At 43.0% G+C, this 26,074-nt stretch overlaps 1 protein-coding gene across 1 annotated transcript in view; it reads left to right on the forward strand.

Moving 5' to 3' along the window:
* Positions 1 to 24,438, forward strand: part of CCDC34 (coiled-coil domain containing 34) — a 45,018-nt gene extending 20,580 nt beyond the window's left edge. Inside the window, exons 4-6 of the mRNA XM_082269766.1 lie at positions 6,049 to 6,207; positions 12,877 to 13,018; positions 24,008 to 24,438. Of these exons, the coding sequence (XP_082125892.1) occupies positions 6,049 to 6,207; positions 12,877 to 13,018; positions 24,008 to 24,225 (519 nt within the window). The 3' untranslated portion in view covers positions 24,226 to 24,438. The remainder of the gene's footprint in view (positions 1 to 6,048; positions 6,208 to 12,876; positions 13,019 to 24,007) is intronic.
* Positions 24,439 to 26,074: the final 1,636 nt, after the last annotated feature.

Here is a 26,074-nt window from a genome sequence, read left to right on the forward strand (position 1 = left end):
AAGTACATGGTACAGCTGGTACAGATCAGGAATATGAAATGTTGGGTTTACATATTCTTTAAAGATGTACAGTGCATTGCGAAAGTATTCGGCCCCCTTGAACTTTTTGACCTTTTGCCACATTTCAGGCTTCAAACACAGTGTTAATTTTGTCGACTAAAACCGACTAAAACGTTTTCGTCGACTAACACAATTCAGATGACTAAAATACGACTAAAACTAAAATGGCATTTTAGTCTTAAGACTAAAATACGACTAAAACTAAAATGCCATTTTAGTCAAAAGACTATAACTAAAACTAAATCGAAATTTGCTGCCAAAAATTAACACTGGTGCATGCTCAAAGCATAAATAATAACATATTAGATTTTTCACTCCAGGACCAGCAGTAGTATATAATGAGTTTGGAAATTATAGAGTAATGCTTAAATAATGCATTACAAATTACAATTGAACTACACCCATTTGATTATAGACGACTAAAATGAGTTTTAGTCGACTAAAATGTAGGGCGTTTTAGTCGACTAAAATATACTGGAGTTTTAGTCGACTAAATACGACTAAAACACTTGCAGAAGACTAAAATAGGACTAAAACTAAAATGCCATTTTAGTCCTAAGACTAAGACTAAAACTAAATTGAAATTTGCTGCCAAAATTAACACTGCTTTAAAGATATAAAACTGTAATTTTTTTTTGAAGAATCAACAACAAGTGGGACACAATCATGAAGTGGAACGAAATTTATTGGATATTTCAAACTTTTTTAAAAAATAAAAAACTGAAAAATTGGGCGAGCAAAATTATTCATCCCCCTTAAGTTAATACTTTGTAGCTCCACGTTTTGCTGCGATTACACCTATAAGTCGCTTGGGGTATGTCTCTATCAGTTTTGCACATCGAGAGACTGAAATTTTTGCTTTTGCCCATTCCTCCTTGCAAAACAGCTCGAGCTCAGTGAGGTTGGATGAAGAGCGTTTGTGAACAGCAGTTTTCAGTTCTTTCCACAGATTCTCGATTGGATTCAGGTCTGGACTTTGACTTGGCCATTCTAACACCTGGATATGTTTATTTGTGAACCATTCCATTGTAGATTTTGCTTTATGTTTTGGATCATTGTCTTGTTGGAGGACAAAATCTCCGTCCCAGTCTCAGGTCTTTTGCAGACTCCATCAGGTTTTCTTCCAGAATGGTCCTGTATTTGGCTCCATCCATCTTCCCATCAATTTTAACCATCTTCCCTGTCCCTGCTGAAGAAAAGCAGGCCCAAACCATGATGCTGCCACCACCATGTTTGACAGTGGGGATGGTGTGTTCAGGGTGATGAGCTGTGTTGCTTTTACGCCAAACATAACGTTTTGCATTGTTGCCAAAAAGTTAGATTTTGGTTTCATCTGACCAGAGCACCTTCTTCCACATGTTTGGTGTGTCTCCCAGGTGGCTTGTGGCAAACTCTAAACAACACTTTTTATGGATATCTTTAAGAAATGGCTTTCTTCTTGCCACTCTTCCATAAAGGCCAGATTTGTGCAGTATACGACTGATTGTTGTCCTATGGACAGAGTCTCCCACCTCAGCTGTAGATCTCTGCAGTTCATCCAGAGTGATCATGGGCCTCTTGGCTGCATCTCTGATCAGTCTTCTCCTTGTATGAGCTGAAAGTTTAGAGGGACGGCCAGGTCTTCGTAGATTTGCAGTGGTCTGATACTCCTTCCATTTCAATATTCTCGCTTGCACAGTGCTCCTTGGGATGTTTAAAGCTTGGGAAATCTTTTTTTTTCTATCCAAATCCGGCTTTAAACTTCTCCACAACAGTATCTCGGACCTGCCTGGTGTGTTCCTTGTTCTTCATGATGCTCTCTGCGCTTTAAACAGACCTCTGAGACTATCACAGTGCAGGTGCATTTATACGGAGACTTGATTACACACAGGTGGATTCTATTTATCACCATTAGTCATTTAGGTCAACATTGGATCATTCAGAGATCCCCACTGAACTTCTGGAGAGAGTTTGCTGCACTGAAAGTAAAGGGGCTGAATAATTTTGCACGCCCAATTTTTCAGTTTTTTATTTAACAAAGTTTGAAATATCGCAAAAATTTCGTTCCACTTCATGATTGTGTCCCACTTGTTGTTGATTTCTTAAAAAAAAAATAGTTTTATATCTTTATATTTGAAGCCTGAAATGTAGCAAAAGGTCGCAAAGTTCAAGGGGGCCGAATACTTTCGCAATGCACTGTATTCATAATGATAGAGCTGCATCACATTGTGTGTTCTATCTGTTTAAAGTTCAAATTTAATTTAATTTTTTTAGTTCCTCAGTTGTGAATAGTGGTAAGGAAGGGTTAGCGTACCTGTCAAGTTTTTATTGCTGTTTTCAGTTATCACCCGAACAGGAATAAAAGGGGCACCTTTCACTGAGAAGACTTGTGGTGACATCGGTCTAGGTTACAGTGATGGCGAACCTTGGCACCCCAGATGTTTTGGAACTACATTTCCCATAATGCTCATGCCCTCTGCAGTGTAGTTGAGCGTCATGGGAAATGTAGTTCCAAAACATCTGGGGTGCCAAGGTTCACCATCACTGGGAGATGACTTGCTTCCCTTTGGAGAGTATTGACTATGGAACAGAAAGTAAAAGGTGGTCGTCCCCTTCCTCTACCCTTTAAAATGTCCCTTCCTAGTACACATCCCCCCCCCTCCCATAATTTTTTTTTTTTTGCCCCAACAATACCCCATGCTGAACTCCAAATCCCCCTCACCCCCAATCTGCTTGTGGCAACCCCCTTACCTACATGGCACTATAGTGCCCTGGGCAGCCTCCCCCCCCCCCCCAACTGCTGCACCATCACGTTGGGCTTCTCACCAAGAAGCCTGGGTGTTCCTTTCATATTGTATAGCATCATGGGAGCCATAGCTTACTGCCATTTGAAATCTTCACCCTTTTTTTTTTTTTGTCCTTGTGCAATAATCTTAGGACTCCAAACTTCAATATTCAGGATCCTTTACTAGAGTTGACTGTATGAGTAATAGTTGGGCATTGTTTTAAAAACCTGTTATTAAAGGATTATGACGATTTTAATATGGAAATCCATCTTGGGAGCTCTGATGCCTATAATTTTTTTTTTTTTTATGAAGTATGTGAAAGATTGTTTTATATGTCTTTTAGATTGCATATAAAAATGTGCCAGGTGTTCCCACATAGCTTGAGCGGAGGTATGAAGCAAGGAGAGTACAGTGTGACAATAAAAGGACTGCAATTATCTTGCCCTGGCAAGCAGCCAGTCTCCTATTGCAGCTATTAGTAAATGTGGCTCCAAGAAACTGGTGGGGCCATTTGCGAAGGGTATAATTAGCAAATCAGAAGCTTCAGTCTGTGTCATGCATAGTTCTGGCTCGGCTGAAAATAAAGCAGAACAAATAAAATAGGAAGCAAGGGATTACACAGAGACATGCAATAGCTGCTATGGATTCAGGATAAAGAAGTCAAATTGAACGAGGCTGAATGAATTGCCTTTTTTTTTCTTTTTTTCCTTTTATGTCATTTTGTATTTATTTTTCTTCACTTTTTCCGTCCGGGGGCAGAGGGGAAGTGTAAAATAGCGTGCAGGGCATCCAAAGACAATTATTTAAATATGCCCTTTGGAACATGGATTGCACAGAGGAAAACCTAATTTCCTTTTTGCTGTTTTGAAAGAAATTCTTGTTTTTTTTTTTTTTTTTTTTTTTTGCAGTTTGAATTTTTTTTTCTTCTTTTTTTTTTTTTTTGAAAGGCATCATAGCATTGAGTTAACAAGGTTTTTTTTTTTTTTTTTACCGTAGTGCATTTTGTGCATTAAGGTAAAAACAACTCACTACCTGTCCTTGCCCCCATTCCCTAAACACCATTCCAGTGCTGTCTCCTTCACCAGCACCGCTCCTTCAATTCCTGCGTTCACAGGAAAACTGATGCCAGCGGAGCCATAGGTGCAAACCGGTGAAGTGGTGCTGCTGCCTTCCGTTAATTCTCGGCTCCATCCGGTGCTCAGACTGAAAGGCTGCTGATTCCTCTGTGTACTGTGAACCACTGGAGGGACAGTTGCCATTTGACCCTCACCCGAGTGCCAATATCCTTTTTATTGAAATTACATGAAACGGCTGTAAAACAGCCAACGCGTTTCGGCCAGCAGGCCTCAGTCTTTGCCATGACTAAGGCCTGGCAGTCAAAACACATTGGCTGTTTCATGTCACTTCAATAAAGGATATTGCCAGTTGATTACTCGAGTGCCGACTGTCCCTCGAATGGCTCACAGTGGGCCCATAGGCTCCTGCAGCCATCAGCATGCATTCAAGATACGTTTAAAAAAAATACACCCAAAAGCATCTGGTGTAAACAAGTCCTTTAAAGTGATTCTAAAGATACATTTGTTATATTTAAAAAAAAAAAAAAACAGGTTATACTTACCTGCTCTGTGCAACCTTTGCACAGAGCAGCCCCGATCCTTCTCTTCTGGAGTTCCCCAATGGGGCTCCTCCCCCGCCGAGTGCCCTCGTAGCAAGCTGCTTGGTATAGGGGTACTTCTGCACACTCGCTCCTGAGCCGGCTCTGTGTGTCCATTGAAAGCCGAGCCGGATCAGTTTGTCTCTTGGCCCCACTCCCTCTCTGCTGTCTCTTTCCAATGAGGAGAGAGAGATGGTGCGCACAGTGCTGGACTGAGATTGGGCTCAGGGTATTTGTGCATGCTCGCTCCTGAGCCAGGCTTATGTGTCCATTGAAATCTCTCTCTCTCTCTCTCTCTCTCTCTCTCTCTTCTCTCTTCTCTCTTCTCTCTCCTCTCTCCTCTCTCCTCTCTCCTCTCTCCTCTCTCCTCTCTCCTCTCTCCTCTCTCCTCTCTCCTCTCTCCTCTCTCCTCTCTCCTCTCTCCTCTCTCCTCTCTCCTCTCTCCTCTCTCCTCTCTTCTCTCTTCTCTCTTCTCTCTTCTCTCTCTCCTCTCTCTCCTCTCTCTCTTCTCTCATAAAGGGGGGGGGGGAGGGGGTGTTGAGGGAGCTGCATGCGAAAGGTTTTTACCTTTAAATAATAGTCTCATTTTTTTTAAGTTAAAAATAACAAACAAGTTATACGTACCTTCCCTGTGCATTTGGTTTTGCACAGAGCAGCCTAGATCCTCCTCTTCTCGTGTCCCTCTCCGGTGTTCCTGGCCCCTCCCTACTGCTGAGTGCCCCCACATCAAGCAGCTTTCTATGGGGGCACCCAAGCTGAGCCACAGCTCCCTGTGTTCATTCAGACACAGAGCCATGACCTGGCCCGCCCCCTTTCTCTCCTCATTGACTGACTTTGACAGCAGCAGGAGCCACTGGCGCAATGCAGTTGTCTCAGCCAATGAGGAGGGGGTCCCGGGCAGCCGAGACACTCCTGCAACATTGCTGAATCTAGATGGACCACAGGTAAGTATTAGGGGGGCTGAGGTGGGCTGCTGCACACCGAAGGCTTTTTATTTTAATACATAGAATGCATTGATAAAAAAAAAAAAAAAAAAAAAAAACCTTCTGCCTTTACAACCACTTTAATGTAAACAACCCGTCAGCCTTTAGAACCACTTTAAACATGGAAATTTGCTAGAAACCAGTTAAACTGCAGTATGCCTCTTCTCACGCTTTCATCTTCTATTTGAACTGCTGGTGTGGCTCACTCATTGACATTCAGTGTTTTATAAATGGTTTTATATCTGAATGGACAGGATAGATTTATGTAGACCACAAATCAAAGGTGGGCAGAATGGTGTCAGTAGTAGGGTTCATATTTCTGGGGTTTGGATTTTAGGAAATCCTTTCTGCGGTTATAATTTATGAGCCTTTAAATGTATTTTTTCTTGTGGATCGTAACTCAGAAAGTGAAGAGTTGCTATGTAATGGGGAATATCTAGAAATGTTATTTGTGCCTAGGAAGTCGCCCTTCAAAAATTACATTTTGTCCTCTTCAAAATTGGCTGTATAGTTCTTGAAAGGGTCGGGTTGGTCATACTGAGGGCTTTAAAGCACTAAGTATTTTTTTATTGCATGTTCTGTGTAGGAAAGAAAAGAGAAGGAGGAAAAACTTCTGAAGGAAAAGCAGGAGAAAGAAGTTAAAGAGCAACGGAAAAGTTCTGTACAAGAGAGGAGTAAAGAAAAGTATCAAGAATGGTTGAGTAAAAAGAAAGAAGAGGAACAGGAAAGAAAACGAAAAGAAAAAGTATGTATTTACATTGATTAAAGCCTAATTTCATACCCCACCCTCCACGTGCGTGTGTGTATGTATATGTGTGTAAGTATATATGTGTGCGTATATATATGTATGTATGTATGTATGTATGTGTGTGTGTATATGTATGTATATATATATATATATATATATATATTATAATATAATATAATATATATATATATATATATATATATATATATATATATATATATATATATATATATATATATATATATATATATATATATATATATATATATATATATATATATATATATATATATATATATATATTAAAAGATATATTAATCCTCAGTCTTCCGCCCAAACTGTGTGATTAAATCTGCGCTTCTAGGAAGCACCAGCATCCAACTGGTAAAAGTAATAGTGATAAAAAAGCTGCTACTTAAAACAAATATGGAAATATTTGATAACAATGTAGAGAAATGATAGTAGCGCTGGAACAATCTAAAAAGGTTCCTGAAACTATGAATGTCCGTCACACTGATAGTGCGGTTAATGACAGTCCTCACAGTCCTTAATCAAATAGTCCCAAAAGTCTATTGGTGGAAAAAATACACATCAATCTCCTTTTCCCCAATCTTCAGTCACCATGAAAGACTCGTATATGGATAACGACAGTTCTTAGGCATATGATAGGGATACACCAAAACTTCGTGTTATCTGATAGGGTCACCACAGGTCCACCACCAAGTGCAAGGGGAAGTAAGAAGTGGCCACTCACCGGATGCCCATGCTCACTTATTCTTATAAATGAGCTCACTTCGCATGTAAATCACAAATCCCAATGTAGCCATAGGACAGGTCAGAAGTAAGAAAAAGATCTTTACACTCCAATGCAGTGGCACTCTTTTCACCGTTTCTCCCAAATGTTATGGAAAACAAAAAGAGATCACTTCCCTAGTGCAATATGTCTGATAACCTTTATTAAACAAAATGCTCATACATTGCACTCACTTGTAGTGTAGTAAAAACACGCTCATCTCATAGTGTAAAGCAGTATCAGGGCCTCCATTCCTACTTCAACATGACTCCACGTCAAATCAGGTAGTCCCGGAAGTCCTTCAACTGTTATGATCCACAATAGGGTACGTCGTCTGGCCACGCCCCGACGCGTTTCGTCACTTCCTGACTTCAACTGGGGGCGCGGCGAACTCTTCCTCTTTATGCTCCGCATTGACAGCGTCAGCGAACGGGTCAACCGGAAGGACCTTGTGCCGCCTTCCGCCGGAAGGTAAACATAGCTTGGCGAATCCACCCGGAAATTGGTCCCCCACCACCTCTGCTGACACCCAATCGTGAGGGAGCTCCTCCCGTCAATCCCAGCAAGCAATCTTATAACATCCGGCCCGGCACAACATACAGTAACATTAACCACATAAAATGAGACATATTAAAATATGACATATTAAAATGAGACATATTAAAAGACAAAATAAACAAAATAATAATATGTCATATTTTAATATGTCTCATTTTATGTGGTTCATGTTACTGTATGTTGTGCCGGGCTGCACAGGTTTATTTTGTCTATTGATGTGTTATCGGAGAGATTTGCTCTGTTGATGTATGGCACAGTGCAGATCGAGTCACTGGTTGAATCATTATCAGGAGGGCTCGGTCGAGCGGAGACGATAAGCCTCCTAATATGTTAGCGAGTCAATGTGCAGATGGTTGTAACACTGCCGATTGAGCCGATAACTTGCAGTAATCACTATCAGCAAAGTTCGCTCGTGCACAGGTAACGGGTCACCCGCTCAGACTACATGCTCGGATGTGATAAGTCTGCTTGCTGGGATTGACGGGAGGAGCTCCCTCATGATTGGGTGTCAGCAGAGGTGGTCGGGGACCAATTTCCGGGTGGATTCGCCAAGCTATGTTTACCTTCCGGCGGAAGGCGGCACAAGGTCCTTCCGGTTGACCCGTTCGCTGTGCTATTGGCTCCGACGCTGTATTATCCTATAATAAGATAGAATATCAGTTAAAAATATGGATTTAGGCGGTCCCTGGGTTACAAACACGATAGGGTCTGTAGGTTTGTTCTTAAGTCTAATTTGTTTGTAAGTCGGGACAGGTAAATTTTTTAAGTGTAGCTCCAACGAAAAGAATTTCTTTTTTAACAAACGAGTGCTTTATTGAGCAAAACATAACAATACAAGAAAACAATACCCAATAATCAATACATCGTGAGGGTCAAGGACAATACAGCAAAGTGAGCAGTATAACATAGCGTGACACATTGCAAACAAACATGTGCGCACCAAGTAAGCCTGTACCACTAGCGTGAGGAAGAAAGAGGAGGGGAAAAAGGGGGGGGGGCAGAAGAGGAAAAGCAGGTGAGAAAGCCATGAGAAGAAGGGGGGAAGGGAGCATAAAGATGGAAGGAGAGAGAATACAGGCCACTCGACTCATTCGGCAGTCCAGGGCGCCCACACCTTATCATATTTCCAAGAACAACCCCTATTCATATAGGTCAATTTGTACATAGGCATGTCTACCAGCTTGAGCCAGGACGACACAGCCGGAGGAGAGGCGGAGGACCATCTAAGAAGTATATCTTTCTTTGCATAGTAAAGAAGGTACGAAAGCAACAGCTTAGAATGATGCGAGCATTGGTCATCATCATGAATACCCAGTAATGCCAACGCAGGGGAGACCTGGAGAGCAAGCCCCAGCCGGTTATTAGTAACATCAAATACATCCCTCCAGTAGCTAGCTATCAGCGGGCATTCCCAAAACATGTGAATATAAGAGCCTGGGTGGACATGGCAGCGAGGACATGTAGGATCCCACTCAGGATATATGCGGTGCAACTTCACCGGGGTGGAATATACTCTATGAAGGAATTTCACTTGGATCAGTTTATCCCGGGACGGAATGACCAGTTTGGGACCGACTCCAAGCAATCCTCCCGCTCCAGGAAGGGGAGATCCGATTGCCACATAGTCCAAAGTCGCTCAACTCTAGGAGACTCTGTTCCCAAAAGGGAAGCATACAAGGAGGACAGAGGTTTCTGCAAATACCCCGGGGCCAGAAGCTTTTCAATTGGATAAGGCTGGAGGAGAGGGGGTTCCCGAAACTGCGCCCTGAGAGCATGGCGCAACTGCAAATATCGAAAACGCATCCACAAAGGCAACCTAAATTGGTCCCTAAGCTGGGAGAATGGCAGAATCCTACCCGACGGCATAACATCCATCAGAGTTTAAGCCCCGCATCTCGCCCAGGCCTGCGGATCCGGGAGCAGACGCAGATGAGGCAGAGAAGGGTTCCCCCATAGGGGCTGAGCGGGAGACCACTGGTTAGGCTGGACAAACTGGCGTCGGGCTGCAATCCAGACCCGCCAGGTAGTTCGAGAGGGACCGGGCACATGGGCATACGCCCTAGGATCCCTAGCGAAAAGAATTTCTAGGTTTTCTCTTACATCCTCCGACAGTCGCCGCCCCCTTTCAAGTCCTCACCAATGGGTATTGACCTTTGCTCTGTAGGAGTAGCTTAGTTGCATAGCAGTAAGAGTACACAAAAACCCCAAAAGAGGGGCGGGGGGGTGGCGACTGTCGGAGGACTCAGAGAAAGGAATTTTACGGTAAAATTTTACAAAAATTCAGTTTTCTCTTACGTCCTTCCGACAGTCGCCGCCTCTCCATATTCGTCACAATGGGGTAATTGACCTTTGCTCCGTAGGAGTAAAGGTCAATTACCCCATTGTGACGAATATGGAGAGGCGGCGACTGTCGGAGGACTCAGAGAAAGGAATTTTACAGGTAAGATTTTACAAAAATTCTGTTTTTTGGATAGCATAGAGAAGGATTAACTTCCCTGTACCATTTTTTTTGTTTGCTGTCTATACCCCTGTTCAGAAGATTTCACCTCACTTTCTTGTCCCTATGACAATTGGATTTTAAAAATTGTGGGTTGTTGTGAAAACAAGGATTGGTAATAAAGCTTCAGTGTAGACACCCTTCCCAGGGGTAGATTTCCTCTCACTTCCTGTTGTCTCCCTCCGCTTGTAAGTAGGAGTCATTTGTAAGCCGGATGTTTGTAACCCGAGGACAGCCTGTATATGTAAACACAACCACTAATATATCACAAAAACTTTAATGTGTTGATGTAAATTTCAAAATTTTAAAATCTGCAGCTTTCATTAACCACTTGCCGACCAGCCGCCGCAAATATACTGTGGCAAAGTTGGGCTTTTGCACAAAACAACGTACCTGTACATAGTCTCGTTTAATAGCCATTTCAATAGCTGGAGGTGCGATCACGCCATAATTGGCTAGTGGGGATGTCAATCAATGGGTCCAGCGGACCCAATGTCTGCCGGCCACCCGCGATCATCCCCAGGAGAAGCAGAACGGCGATCTGCCTATGTAAACAAGGTAGATTGCTGTTCTGCAAGTGGACAAGATGGAGATCTTGTGTTCCTGCTAAGCAGGAACCAGGATCTCAGTCTTCCCCCAATCAGTGTAAGCACCCCCTGTGGACACACTTAACCCTTTGATCACCCCTGATGTTAACCCCTTCCCTGCCCGTGTCATTAGTGCAGTGATAGTTCATTTTAGCATTTTAGATTTGTCCACCACAATGTCACAGTCCCGCTAAAAATCGCTGATCGCCGCCATTACTAGTAAAAAAAAAAAAAATATTCCATAAAAGTATTGCATCATTTTGTAGACGATTTAAGGTTTGCGCAAACCACGTTTTGTTATGTTACGTTTTCACACTATGAGGAGTCCACTCTCCGTTTTTGTTCCCTCGTTTTTGCATCAACTTCGGGGCCTTTGACCCCTGAGAGGAAGGCGGATCTAAGGACTGGCTGGAGGTTTTATCCTGGTCATGGAGACCATTGAAGCTTTCCTTCATCCTCTTGTCGTATGACCAGGGGGATCAACATTGTCTGGTGGGTGGGGATCTTTACACTCACTACCCACATATGGTGCCACCCTCTTCTCAGTGGAATCTATTTTGGGAAATACCGGTCAACCACAGCAGGAAGAATGTGCCCCGTTTTTTTTTTTTTTTTTTTTATTATAACAGAGGATAACTCTTTTTTTCACTTAACACTGAATTTGTAAGTTTGTGTTCACTGTGATTAGGGGTAACTTAGTCATTTTTTTTTTTTTTTTTTGCACAGTCTCTTTTTTTATATACTTTTATATGTGTTCATCAAATTTTTTTTTATTGGCTTTTTTATAGCCAAAAGTAAAAAATGTTGTTTGTTTTTCAAAATCGTTGCCCTTTCTTTGTTTATAGGGCAAAAAAATAACCACAGAGGTGATCAAATACCACCAAAGGAAAGCTCTATTTGTGAGTACAGCGTCACAGGACCGCGCAATTGTCAGAGTCAATTGTTGTCAATTTGTTAGGGTAACGCAGTGTCGTATCGCAAAAAATGGCCTTGTCATTAAGGGGGTAAAACCTTCCAGTCCATAAGTGGTTAAAAGATCCCAAAGATCCTGTCATGAAGGTCCTTGCTCTGGCAATTCCTGACATAGGGTGACAATGCCCTGTCCCTGTCCCTTTCCCCCAATTGTCCTTCTGCATTTTCATCATGGCAAATGATCTTCTGCGTGATACTACAAATGTCTAGTTCAACACACCATACACAATCATAGTCCGTTATTGTCAGTATCATGAAATTTGTCCTAAGAATTGCCATGCAGCCATAACTGGTGTGCATACATATAGACAAGATGTGCCAGCAAAGAGGCTGCAGGAGATCAGCACATGCAGCAAAACCGTACAAGATAATACCAGCTAATCCAGCCATAGCAGCAAATGCTAAAAGGTTTCTGGTTTAAAGATCAGTACAATATATATTCTGAAGGGGTTAAAAAACCCAGGGCACTTTTTATACTTCTTTTTTTTTTAAGACGGTATTTCTTGGTAATCATTTAACCAATATTCTCTTTGAAATAGCTGTCATTTATTTTTCATGCTCTACATTTTCTTTCTGTTTTTTTTTTTTTTTCCATGCACCTGAATTTTTTATTTTTTTAATTTTTAGGTCATATTTAGTCTTTCTAAAAAAAATCGCTAGCAGTGGTTAGAGCAGAAAATAGTTTCTTGCTAAGCAGGTAGTGCTGTTCCACGAATGAAAGCCCTTGAGCGCTAATTAAAATGTAATTTTCTTCTGCGGTGACTGAATGAACCCTTCCGGAAGACCCATACTATTTACACTTTAACCATTTTGTGGGCGAAGCGCATTCTTGGAGCCCTGAATTACAATCCCTCCTGGAAAAGTAGAGGATATTAATAAGTTCCATAAATACATTTATGGAACATTTGTAAGATCGCAAATAACAAACCTCGCTGAGGTAAAGAGCCCAGGGGAGATTGCAGAGCAGCCTATATTTTTTTTAATGAACTGTGCGGTGATCGGACGCAGGCCTGTCCTTGCCGTTTGCAGAGCACACTGCTTCCCACATTATGAGGCTATTACACATAGTACATGGCACATTCAACTGGCATTTTGCATCATAGATGAAAGAGATGTAGGACCTCTCGGCATACCTTCTTTTTTTTTTCTGAAGGAGGCGTCCTGCATTCTGGTACCCGCTTCAGTCTCTATGGAAAAGTGAATGAGGGCAAAGGTAATGAGGAGGTAATTGGGTTCTTATGTCTTCTCTTTTTTTGCAGGAAGAAGCTGAGATACGTCTAGCTGAGCAGAGAGCTAAGAAAGAGAAGGCCGAGCAGATATTCCAGGAATGGCTAGAACAGGCTAAGAACAAGCCACGACCAACTTTAAACAGCTATGGCTATGTCAACGGGAAATTAACAGGTATGTTACTAGGGAATTTAAGGCGCTTTTCCACTGCATGGTACGGCTCGGTTTGGCACTTTTCCACTGCATGGTACAGGTTAGAACGGTTCGGTACGGTTTGGTACAGCGGCGCTTTTCCACTACATGGTACGGCGTTGGTACGGCTCACTTAAACAGTACCACCTCGGTTGGGGTTCCAAGCAGGCCGTACCGATAACATATCCCACAATCCTTTGCATGCAGCATTGATTGTTTTTCACTACTAGCCACTGATTGGTCAGAGAATCGTTGTAATCCCACCCACTTAGTACTAAGTACTACAACAGTGGAAAAGCAAACCGAGCCGAGTAGAGCCTCTACAGTGCTGAAAGGTGCCGACTCGTACCACGCAGGGGGAAAGCAAACTGAGCCGAACTGGGCCAAGTAGTGCCGAGTGGAGCCGAGCCGGTACTTGCAGTGGAAAAGTGCCATTAATGACCAAGTCCGGCCCCTTTGCAGTGGAGCCTCCTTCCTGCGCTGGAACCCTGCAAGGGTTAAATGCTCAATAATGTGGTTGTAAACCTCAGACATGAAATATGAACAAAGCATATCCCTCTATAGTGTGTACTTGTATCAATCTAGAGCACAGGTGTCAAACACAGGGCCCGCTGGCCGAATGCGGCCCCCCCCAGGCCATTTCATGTGGCCCTCGCACCTCCCTTTTCTCTGCCCCCACCTTGTATCAGTAGTCGGCAGCAAAGAGGACAGAACTCCTTTGCCAGATCCAGCACTTCTCTGCGCAGCTGCAGAAAAGCTTTTCTTTGCCCCCCCCCCCCCTTCTCAGCAGTCCACAGCATAGAGGAGGGCAGAACTCCTCCTACAGGTTCGGCACCTCTGTGCAGCCACAACACCACCTTGTCTCTGCCTCCCCTGGTCTCGGCATCCAGCAGACTCTGGAAGCTGACTCCAGCCCTCCTCTGGTCCTCCTACAGACCCTATATTTTCTTCTTCCTGGCAGCAGCACAAGGTAAGGGTGTGCATTGTGATGTAAGGAATGGTGGGTGACTCTTGACTTCTGATGGTGAGGGGCTCTTGACATCTTGTGTAAGGGGGCGTAGGGTGCTCTGGACATCTAATCTTATAGATATAACTGGCCCTTTGAGGGGCAACAATAATGCTGATGTGGTCTGAAATGAAATTGAGTTTAACACCCCTGATCTAGAGCATTCAATCAGTGTAATTTCTGTCTGTTGCTTTGTTCCTCTGCTATCAGCATGAATCACTTCTGACAAGTTTTCCTGACACCAAGAGAAAAATGGTGACGGGAGGGATCTCTAGCTGATTCACAGCCCCAGCTCTGTTCCAGTGTGCTGTGTGATGAGGGGTGTGTCCTTTCCCTCCAGTCAGCTTTCAGAGCTCTCCTCACTGAGCTCTGCAGTGTGTAACTTCAGCCCTGTTTTCTGACAGGTCAGACAAGTTTTATAAATTCTGGACTTTCAAACGGATGTAGAGAAGAAAAGATTGCAAATAAACCGGTACAACATATATAGGAGGATTTGTTTCATTTCTGTGCATCTCTAGAGGCCAGTCCCTTCACTAAGTATATGTAAGGGTTTACAACCACTTTAAAGTGGTATTTCCACCCTTTCATTGTGGGTGCACCCACTGCAAGGCTATTTTTATTGTTGTGCCCAGAGTTGGGTTACAATGGCTTAGTGGTCAGCACTTCTGCCTTGTGGCACTGGGTCCTTGGTTCAACTCCCGGTCAGCACACTGTCTGCATTGAGTTTGCATGTTCTTCCTTTGCTTGCATGGGTTTTCCTTTGGGTGATCTGGTTTCCTTCCAAACTCCAAAGCCATGCTGGTAGGTTAATTAGCCCTAATGTGTATGTATGTATGCTAGACCTGGATCTTAGATTGTAAGTTTACTGAGGACAGAATGCCTGTAATAAATAAATAGAAAAACATTTGGTACTCCCCATACAGTGTTTTTCCTGAAGCAGGAAATATTTTGCATGTACAGCACCATCTGCAGGTAAAATCTGGTATTGCGGTTTGTCCACTTTGTTCTAATGATGCTTTGTAGCACAGAAAGGTCCCGCTGCTGTTTTAAAAGGTATTTCATAAAAAAATAAATAAGAAGACCCATCCACAGCTGATGTGCAGTGTTTATAAAGCATAATTTCCGGGCAAAAACTGAGAGCGATCGGAGAGACCTAGGTGTGCATCTCAACAAACAATGCAACTGTGCTAAAGCAAAAAAAAAAAAATTTCTCACTTTATCCTAATCTGAGTTCCTTGTGATCAACTCCAGCCACAAATCCAGACTGGTTCCTTAAACATCATTAGAGAGGACATTAGGAGTCGACTTCTGGAGTCCGTACATTGTAACTTCCACTCACTTCAAAATTTGAATCTCATTGGTACCTCAGTGAAAGATCCATCTAACACAGTGTGTTGCAGCATCACGTATGGGTATATTCCAGGATCGCCAAATTACCCACAAGAGGTTGGGTAATTGACTGACGATTTTCTGTTTCACATTGTGAACAAGCTGGCTTTGCCCCTTCTAAAAATGTCAGCTACATGACATGCTTTTCTTAAAGACAAATGCAGCAATTCATGTTTAATCGTGACATAAGACATGCTGTACACCCTTAATTGGGGTGTAATCATTTTTGGCTTTATTTTAGCTTAAGGCCATGCACACTGGGTGTTTTAAGCACAACTTCTAGAGGCATCTTGCATTGTTGGCCTATGTGTCCATTCACACATAGGCGTTTTATATGCGTTTAGAGGCAAAAAAAAAACACTTCCAGCGTGTAGAGCACCAGTGTTTTGACAGAACAAATGTCTGACATGCCTAAATGCGCTTAAGTGCTAGGGGCATCAAGCGCATGGGCGTTCTGTGGCCAGAACAAATCCATATTCTGGCCTCTGAAATGAATACATTTCCAAGCACTTGACACTCTTAAATACACCTAAATGTGTTTGCAAATACGCGGGTTTAGGCGTTTTTTTTATGCTGCTTTTCTCCTGCGAGGAGGAAGGCGTTTAGAAGAGCTGAGCACACACCCAGTGTGCATGGGGCCTTAAAATCAGTAAACCATTTTCAGACTTTGTACCCGTATCTAATTTTCTAGGCGCTCATATCCCCTTTTACAATCTCCCCGCCTTTTCATGTTCCTCACATAGCAATGTCCTTCTGGTTCCTCCCGTACGATGAACCTTTCTTATTTGCTCCCTTCTGGCCTGTTCTAACAAAGCACTTTTAACTGTATGTTATCTTTTTCATTAGGTCAAAAAATACCTGCCAGAAATCTAGTGAGCTAATACCATTAATGGCCTCTGTTCGATTCTCAATGCTCCCAGATGTCTGTGACTACAAAAAATTCTCCTCCTCTCTACTCTTGTTTTTGGGCCAGCCATGCGCGTCGCTGAATGGAAATCGATTACTAGATTTCTATTTTTTTTTTTTTTGATCAAAACAAAAACTTCTATTAAATTAGGGACACACAATTAACAGTGCAACAAGCACCATAAAAGAAAAAAATAAAAGGAGACATTTTTATACAGAATAGACATATCAGAAGTAACAGCACACGTGGTACCAATAGCTAAAGGGTAAATTATGACAGTGACATGTAGACAGTCGTCAACACCTATTTTTGAATGGTTTGTGGTTCATTTTAGTGCAGAGTAAGTATATGCAATGATTTCTTGTAGGAAAAATATTAAGGTGTTTATTCTCATCCAAAATGGGAAGGCATTGCTTGTGGCAGGGGTTAGTGGGGAGCCCATTTGGTTATGTAGGAATCTGACCTCTTGTGTCCAGTAACTCTGGATAACCGGACTAGACTACATTTAGATGGTAAAAAAAACACTAATCCCGTCCCATCTGGGGAAAGTTGGGCTATAATATGGCCCATATTTAGATAAACGGATAGGCGTTAGGTAGGATCTATGCGACATATACAGGTGGGTGAGGCGGTCAGAAAGTAGATCAGTAGATTTCTACATCCATGCTAAAAAGTCTGAGCTAACCGTTATTGTGTTCAGACAGTCAAAGCACTTGTGCCGGCCCAAATACCTGATTAGTGGCTGCGTCTGATAGAATTGACAATTTGGCTTGCAGTTTTCTACCTGGCTCCTACGATTTTTGAAATTCACTTGTGTGGTGCCGACAGGGCTTGAATTTCAGCTGATTTAGCAGGAATCGGATGAACTTTGAGCCGTGTTCTGTCCACTTTAGTCAGTGCATCAGAAAACATGACACCCATAGAATAAGTATGACAGCCAGAGAACTCACATTCTTCAAAGTAAAGGTCTGCATTGTCAGCCTACATGATTCTCCTATGACAGATGTACAGTTTTTGAAGTAGCTTTATGCTCGTTGTAAAGATCACTCTACATTAGGCTAGATCTTCATTCTAACTCAGTGGTTCTGCATGCACAATTAGCCTTTTGGGCTTAAAGTGTCACTTAGCCTAGGTTCACACTAATGCGGTGGGGGAAACGTCACGATCCGTGTGCATTTTCTGCGCTGCATTCCAATTCCACTGCCCTTGCGATCCACGGCCGTTGTCAATGCAAAGTTAACAACAGCGCAAACTCTGTGTGTTTGCCTCCACTGAATTGCATAGTAAGAAAAAGGCCATGCCATCTGGTTAAAGTGCCACACTAAAAAAGGTTCATGCAGATCTTTGGTGCGATGCGGTGAAATGTGAGCCCATTCAAACGAAATTGGCTCAAATTGCACCGCATGTGAATTGTGTGGGAATGCGGTGCGGTTTATAGTTTGAACCTAAGCTAAAGACAACTTTTTTTTTTTTTCATGTTGGATAGAGTAGGGAGGTTTAATAACCTCCGTCGGTTTTTCTTTCGCCATCTTTGTCCCATTGTGGAAATTTCCCTTCAATTCCTGTCCAATAGCCACAACAGGATGTGAGAGGAATCCCTCCAAAGTGAGGGCATCGTTGATTGTCACCAGAACTAGTCCTCATTGGAAGATTTCCCCTCTATTCCACCAAAATGTAGGATTTTTCTTCTACTTCCACTTTTGATGATAATAGTAAACAGGATTTATAGAGAGGATGAATCTTCTTAATGGGGGAACAGACAGTAATAAAATGACAGGTGTTCTCATACATCACCCCTCTATCTGAAACTTAAAAAAAAAAAATTGCCTTTATTGACACTTAAAAGAATAATTGCACTTTCTCCATCAAGCATGCATTTGTTTTTGTCCCATAATCCTATAAAAAAGGCCAATATCAATGGTTTGCCTTTATACTCAAAAGTCCCGGCTTGGCCTGCTGGCTTCCAAATCTGTGTTTACATCCCATTTTGCTGTGATCAAGATGCTCTAGGCCACAACTAAAGGGTTCTGTTTGGAGAAAGACCAGCTCTGCACTTGGCTAAAAGGCTAAAGTCTAGTACACACAGGTCCAATGTTGGGTGACATCTGCTGGTTCAGTAAAAATCGGCCAACATTCGGCCCGTGCAAATGGCTGTTTGACCAGCAACCGTAGGCCATGCATGCTGGAAAATCAGCAGCTGACGGCTCCAGATCAGCGCTCTTAGCCAAGAGCTGAGAGCGCTGACCCGTCAAAAATAAAACAAAAATAGCACAGCAGGGGAGATTGCTGTACTGACATCGTATTGTTAACAAATCGGCTCTGACCTTTTTTAAAACTAGTGGGTGTGTACTTGGCTTTTGTTTACCTTTTTTATTCTATGTAACATGTTACACCCATATTTAAGCCTGGTACACACTATGTGTATATACAACATTTATAACATTTATAACAATATATAACATAATTATATATAATTTATAATAATATATAACATTTTTTTTTTTTTTTTTTTTTCAAGCCAGGCGGAGCTGCTGTATTAACAGTCCGACATTAGTACAGCGCCCCCCCCCCCCCCACTGAACTATTTTGTTCCGACATTTGGCCCATGTGTACTAGGCATTAGGATTTACCATAGTGCCAAGCCCCCCCCCCCCCCCAGTTATTCTTTCCCTTACAGGTCCTCTCACATTTTAAATTTTATGTGGGTGGAGCTGCAGAGATGTGTGAATGAATGAATGAATAAACTACAAGTCCCATCTGCCACCATGGCAGAGGGGGAATTGTAGTTAATAATGGAACACAAGTATGTTAATTACCGCTCTCGTAGTCCATTGACCCTTGCTTTGTACTCGAAAGTCCATAGCTCATTATGGACATGTAGCTGAAGGAAGAATCTGCAGGAGCCTGTGCAGTGCACCGGTGATCCACGAATCGTGAATGCAGTGCTTTATAGGCTTACATGCAACAAATAAGCTCATTTTTCTTTTTCTCTGCAAGTGTGGTTTCCTTTTTTTATTTTTTTGCAAAAGGTGAACCTATCCTGAGCATGTAACCCTAGCTTGGAAAGACTGCAGGCCTTAATGCTTGACGCATTTCTTTAGTGAAGTTATCCTAACTTATTGGCATTTTTTTATTGAGAGGCCATGGAAACGGTTAATAAAGGGCTGATTTGCTTTGCTCCTACCATTGGTACCCCCTGCTTGGATCTTCCAAGGGTGATCTGTAAGTAGTATCTGGTTTAAGAAAGGAATTGTTGTGTTTCATAACATTTTAGTGAAGTGCTTTTTGTCTCCTTTTTGGCAAACTAATACCACTTGACTGGTTATAAAACGACATCAGATAAGTGTTAGTGTAATGCAAATTTTCCTTTTAGGTTTCACCACAGAGGCGTACAAGCCGTTTTAAGATTTCTTTTATAAGCATGAAAACAAATGTACATTTTTTTTCCCCATTTAAAATGTTTACAACCTATACAATAGTAGTGTTTTATGCATGGTAAATTCATTTACTGCCTTTCTGGAGTGGAGACAGGCCAGGCATGCTTTTCATACCTTTGTTGGAAGCTCATAAAGTGCTGACAGTTTTCATTGCTGTCTGAAAACACCCCCTCCCCTGTACATAACATATGCCAGAGCTTGCTCTTAGGGCTGCTCTCAACTGTTTGGTGCTGTGTCCTCATGGCCGATACATACTGACATTGTGAGTTTCACACATTCCTGCTGTCAGCCAGTGTCTAGGCATCTGTGTTCAGGAACTGTGATAGCCAGTCACGGGTCACTCACTCACAGTTCCTATATTCTTGGAGTGACAAACTGGGGTACTTGCTATGGCATGTGTATTTGACACACTCATCCACGTAATTGGCAGATAGATAACCTTCATGGTTCACTTACAGGAGTAGAGACAAGGGTGTAAATGAGTCATTTCATTCCAAAGACCATGTTTAAATGAAGGACATTACTGAAAATACAAGTCTATACACTAACTTCAATTGCTTAACCATGGGCATATCCATATAAACATGTACAACCCAGAGATCACAACCAGTGATATTGCATATTTCAGCATAGAGGGTGTTTTTTTTTCGTTTTTGATGGTATTTCAATAAAAATATGCACACTCCAATATCTCAAGCATGCATGGTTTTCTCTATGGAACATGGTGGGGAAGATATCTCTGGATAGATATATCTTCTCTGGCCTCGTGAAGTGTGTTCACTGCTTATTAACAATGGGTAAAACAAATTGTATTCCATATGAAACCTTCTATCATCAATATCATGTATCGCGCATGATCATGATCATCATGCATCACATGCTGACATGTTTTAGGGGTCAAATGGCCCTTTCTTCAGAGCCTACCAGCAGTGGATTGCATACTATAAAGCAGGGATTCTCAAACTATGGCCCGGCAGCTGTTGCAGAACTACACATCCCATGAGGCATTGTAAAACTCTGACATTCACATACATGACTAGGCATGATGGGAATTGTAGTTCCTGAACAACTGCAGGGCCGTAGTTTGGGAATCCCTGCTATAAAATGTATATCATGAAAAAAGTTATGCTGTGTGTGTGTGTGTGTGTGTGTGTGTGTGTATATATATATATATATATATATATATATATATATATATATATATATATATATATATATATATATATATATATATATATATATATATATATATAATTAATTTGATCTTTACAGCAATATTTGTTAGATGGTGGTATGTGGCATGGACTTTTGGATCACAGTTTACTGCAGTTTACTTAAAGTTATATTAAAGGCAATAAAAAAACAAAACAAAAAAAAAAACAAATTATACTTACCTGCTCTGTGCAGTGGTTTTGCATAGAGCAGCCCCAATCCTCCTCGGGTCCCCCACCGGCACCCCTGGCTCCTGCTGAGTGCACACAGAGCAAGTAGCTTGCAAAGAGGGGGACCCAAGGAAGGCTTTCTCCTGAGCCGCTGCTCTGCCTGCCCATTCACATACAGAGTACCAACTCGGCCCGTCTCCTCTCTCGCCCTATTGGCTCACTGGCTGTGATTGACAGCAGTGGGGGCCAATGGCTCCTGTTGCTGTCTCAGACAATCAGGAGGGAGAGTCCCCGGAGAGCCGAGGCTCTCGTGCACATCGATGGATCATGATGGGTAAGTATTAGGAGGGGCTGCTGCACAGAGGTTTTTTTACCTTCATAGAATGCATGAAAGTAACAAACCCTAAGCCCTTAGAACAGGGGTCTCAAACTGGTGGCCCTCCAGCTTTTGCAGAACTAGAAGTCCCATCATGCCTCTGCCTATGGGAGTTATGCTTGTAACTGTAAGCCTTGTAATGCCTCATGAGAATTGTAGTTCTGCAACAGCTTGAAGGTCACCAGTTTGAGACCCCTGCTTTAGAACAACTTTAAAGTGGTTGGAAAGGCTCACTTTTTTTCACTAAAATAACAAACATTTTATACTTACCTGCTCTGTGCAATGTTATGCTTACCTCCTTTTAAGGGGTCCCCCCACTGGCGCTGTCTGCTCCTCCTCTTCGAGTGCTCCCTCAGCAAACTTTGGGCTGAAGGGGCACTCGTGGGCATACTTCCAAGCTGATCTGTGTGCGTCCATAGACACACACAGTGCAGCTCAGCCCGCCCCTCCACTCCCTTCTCAATGGATTTGATGGACAGCAGGGGGAGCCAATGTGTTAGTCCTGTGAGGAGAGGAAGAGAGAGAAGCTCTCCTGCGCTAAACTGCTGGCAACAAAAGTGAGTACACCCCTAAGTAAACATGTACATATTGGGCCCAAAGTGTCAATATTTTGCGTTGCCACCATTATTTTCCAACACTGCCTTAACCCTGTTGGGCATGGAGTTCAACAGAGCTTCACAGCTTGCCACTGAGTCCTCTTCCACTCCTCCATGAAGACATCACGGAGCTGGTGGATGTTGGAGACCTTGCGCTCCTCCACCTTCTGTTTGAGGATGCCCCACAGATCCTCAATAGGGTTTAGGTCTGGAGACATGCTTGACTAGTACACCACCTTTACCCTCAGCTTCTTTAGCAAGGCAGTGGTCGTCTTGGAGGTGTGTTTGGGGTCGTTATGTTGGAATACTGCCCTGCGGCCCAGTCTCTGAAGGGAGGGGGATCATGCTCTGCTTCAGTATGTCACAGTACATGTTGGTATTCATTGTTCCCTCAATGAACTGTAGCTCCCCAGTGCCTGCAGCACTTATGCAGCCCCAGACCATGATACTCCCACCACCTTGCTTGACTGTACTCCTCACCTGGTTTCTGCCACACACGCTTTACACCATCTGAAGCAAATCAGTTTATCTTGGTCACATCAGACCAATAGTAATCCATGTCCTTAGTCTGCGACCAATAGTAATCCATGTCCTTAGTCTGCTTGTCTTCAGCAAACTGTTTGCGGGCTTTCTTGTGCATCATCTTTACAAGAGGCTTCCTTCTGGGACTACAGACATGCAGACCAATTTGATGCAGTGTGTGGTGTATGGTCTGAGCACTGACAGGCTGACACCCCTACCCCTTCAACCTCTACAGCAATGCTGGCAGCACTCATACGTCTATTTCCCAAAGACAACCTCTTGATATGACGCGGAGCATGTGCACTCAACAGCGAGGCCTGTTCTGAGTGGAACCTTTCCTTTTAAACCGCTGTATGGTCTTGGCCACCGTGATGCAGCTCAGTTTCAGGGTCTTGGCAATCTTCTTATAGCCTAGGCCACCTTTATGTAGAGCAAGAATTATTTTTTTTTTCAGATCCTCAGAGTTCTTTGCCATGAGGTGCCATGTTGAACCTCCAATGACCAGTATGAGAGAGGGAGAGCGATAACACCAAATTCAACATACCTGCTTCCCATTCACACCTGAGACTTTGTAACACCAACGAGTCACATGACATTGGGGAGGGAAAATGGCTAATTTGGCCCAACTTGGACATTTTAAGTTAGGGGTGTACTCACTTTTGTTACCAGCGGTTTAGACATTAATGGCTGTGTGTTGAGTTATTTTGAGGGGACAGCAAATTAACACTGTTATACAAGCTGTACAATCATTACTTTACATTGTAGCAAAGTATCGTTTCTTCAGTGTTGTCATATGAAAAGATATAATAAAATATTTACAAAAATGTGAGGGGTGCACTCGCGTGTATGTGTGTATGTATGTACATATGTATGCGTGTGTGTATGTATGTATGTATATATATATATATATTTATATATATATATATATATATACTATTTAGCAGTGCATTTGCTTGTTTTACTTGAGTTTGGCTTTATTTGCAGGAAGTACATATACTTTCTGTTCAGCAGGCAGAACACCGATGCCCAAATGTCAAAGGGGTTAAGAGTTTTCTTGTGTTTTTCTGTAACAGATATGTTTAAGTTGTGTATGTTTTAGCTTTTAACTGTGTCTGTGTGGGGCTTAGCACTTAATAAAATGGAAAGAATGGCAGAATTTTTTTACGAAACACATATGCTGAAATAAACCGCTATGTGGGTTACTATAACTATCCATCGATAAGGTCATAATAAAACAGATGTGCTTTCTGCTTGACCCTCCCTCCCTCCCTTTTCCCTATGCATCCACTTGCATGTTTTAGTGTAATTCACATATCCTGCCATTTACTCTCCTCAAATTTTGCATTATTTGTTTAGGATATTATGATGGAAGTTCTTACCCTGCGCCAAGTTTTTATAATCCAGTGCCTTGGAAACCTATCCCTGTACCTCCGCCACCAAAGGAAACTGTCAAAAACCCAAATGGAAAGAAGAAAAAAAGAGCAGTTTCAAGCTTGTCATATCGGCCTACTACAGCTTTGCCCTATAAGCCAAAGGACAATCTTCATGTTGGTGTAGGAATGATCAAGAGATAGCTTCCAATAGATCGACAGCAAAAGTGTTCAGGTGAGGAGTAAGGGCCGCCATGGAGAATTTGAATTTCAGCCAATTCCTGCTGAATCAGCTGAAATTCAAGCTGCGGGCAGCTTTGTCGGTCCCACCTGACTGAATTAGACCAACAGGGTGGAAAATGATTAGCCAAACCTTGCCTGCATCTTGTCAGAAGTAGGCACTATTTAACAGCAACACTATATTCAGGCAACTAGGGGCGCTTTAAAAGAAGCCTTCACTAATCTCTGTAGCTGCAGCAATTTGGAGCTTGGAGATGGTGGTTGTGCTGTTGAGGATGAATTGCTCCACATTGAGGGCTTGTTTTAAAGTACTTTTACTGCTTGTTATGAATATGTAAATACTTGAATAGGCATGGTTTCACTTTAAAGTGAAACTATTGTGGTTTTTATATCAATTATATTTCATTTTGTTTTTATACATTTTTTAAATATTTTATATCGTGTTTTATGTAAAATATTTTCTTTACAAATACAGATTTTAATATAGAGAGCTTTTCTCTTTTGTTCATTGACGGACACAGCTCTTGTCATTCTTGACCATTGGGTTATACTGCCCCTTACAGGAGTAGGACACTAGGCAGAAAAAAAACTTCTGGCTACACCCATGGGCAATCCCAGGGGGTATACTCCCTCTCCCTGCTATAGTCGCTACTTTTTTTTTCTTCCTTGTCAGGAGTAAGGACTTAGTTCCTTGCAAAATTTTTTTTAGATAGAAAATGTTTTCCTCCTGAATTTTTCCTGTAAGATCTATTATTAACTGCCGGACTGGGGGACGGGCTGGATATTCTAGATCCAGTGGTCACCCCAGTCTGGCCAGCGAGTGACTGCAGACCTCAGCTCGGGTTAGGTTGGCCGGGACATGGCCCCACTGGACGAGGGCTTGCCCTGTGAGTTAAACGTCTTGCGTATATAACCTGGCCTCGGCCTGAGTTACAGCGTTCCTCCTGGCCGACAGCCCCCCCATTTCAATGGAGAGGAGGATCTGTCTGGAGCGGTGCCCACCTGGTTCCTGGTGTGGTGATTAGCTGTCTCCCCTCTGCCCCTGGAGGGTTTTGAGGTGGACATGGGCCCCTCCTTGGGACAGTCGGACCCCTGGGTTCCCCTCCTTCCTGCAGGCACCCCCCCACCCAGAGGCTGTTTTGGTGGTCTGGTGACTAGCCTGGGATGGGGGCAGGGTGCTAAGTGGCGATGGGGGGGGTGCCACCGGCGACCGGGCGATCGACTGTGTGGGGGGGGGGGGTTTGTACCCGGTGGGGGTTCAGGGGTTCCTGCTGGGCCTGGCTCCCATTTCTAGGTTCCTGTATATTTTGTAGCGCCACCATGTTGTAGCCTGTGTATTCCTATACACGGCGACCATGTTTGTGTAGTCGGGCGGGCATTTTCTTGTGGTTTGCATTGCAAATAGCGGCAGCCTTGACAGCAGAGCCATGTGGTGGTGATTTTGGTGGTGGGAGCCCCTCCTTATCCCCTGGTGTTGACTCCTGGATCATTTAGCTTCCTAATCATCGCACGTGTAGTGCAGATTCTCCTGGTAGTTGCAGGTGTCGGCGGGTGGTGAGTCTGGTGCCTTGTGCTTAATGGTCAGGTGGTGCTGCCAGCACGGTGGGAGGTATTTTTTTTTTGTAGGAGTTCCATGGAGTCTTTGGAGCACATTTCCCCACCTGATCCCCTCTCTGAGGCTGCGGGGCCCTCTGCGTCCCAGCCAACAATGCTTGCACGGATGGCGGTTCTGGAGTCCCTTGTGTCCCGGGTGGAGGCGGTATACGGGCGACAGGCTAGCAAAAAGTGCCCCCTGCCTCATCTGTCTCCTCAG

This window comes from Pelophylax lessonae (assembly GCF_965119305.1).
Source record: "Pelophylax lessonae genome assembly, chromosome: 10".
Classification (NCBI taxonomy): domain Eukaryota; kingdom Metazoa; phylum Chordata; class Amphibia; order Anura; family Ranidae; genus Pelophylax; species Pelophylax lessonae.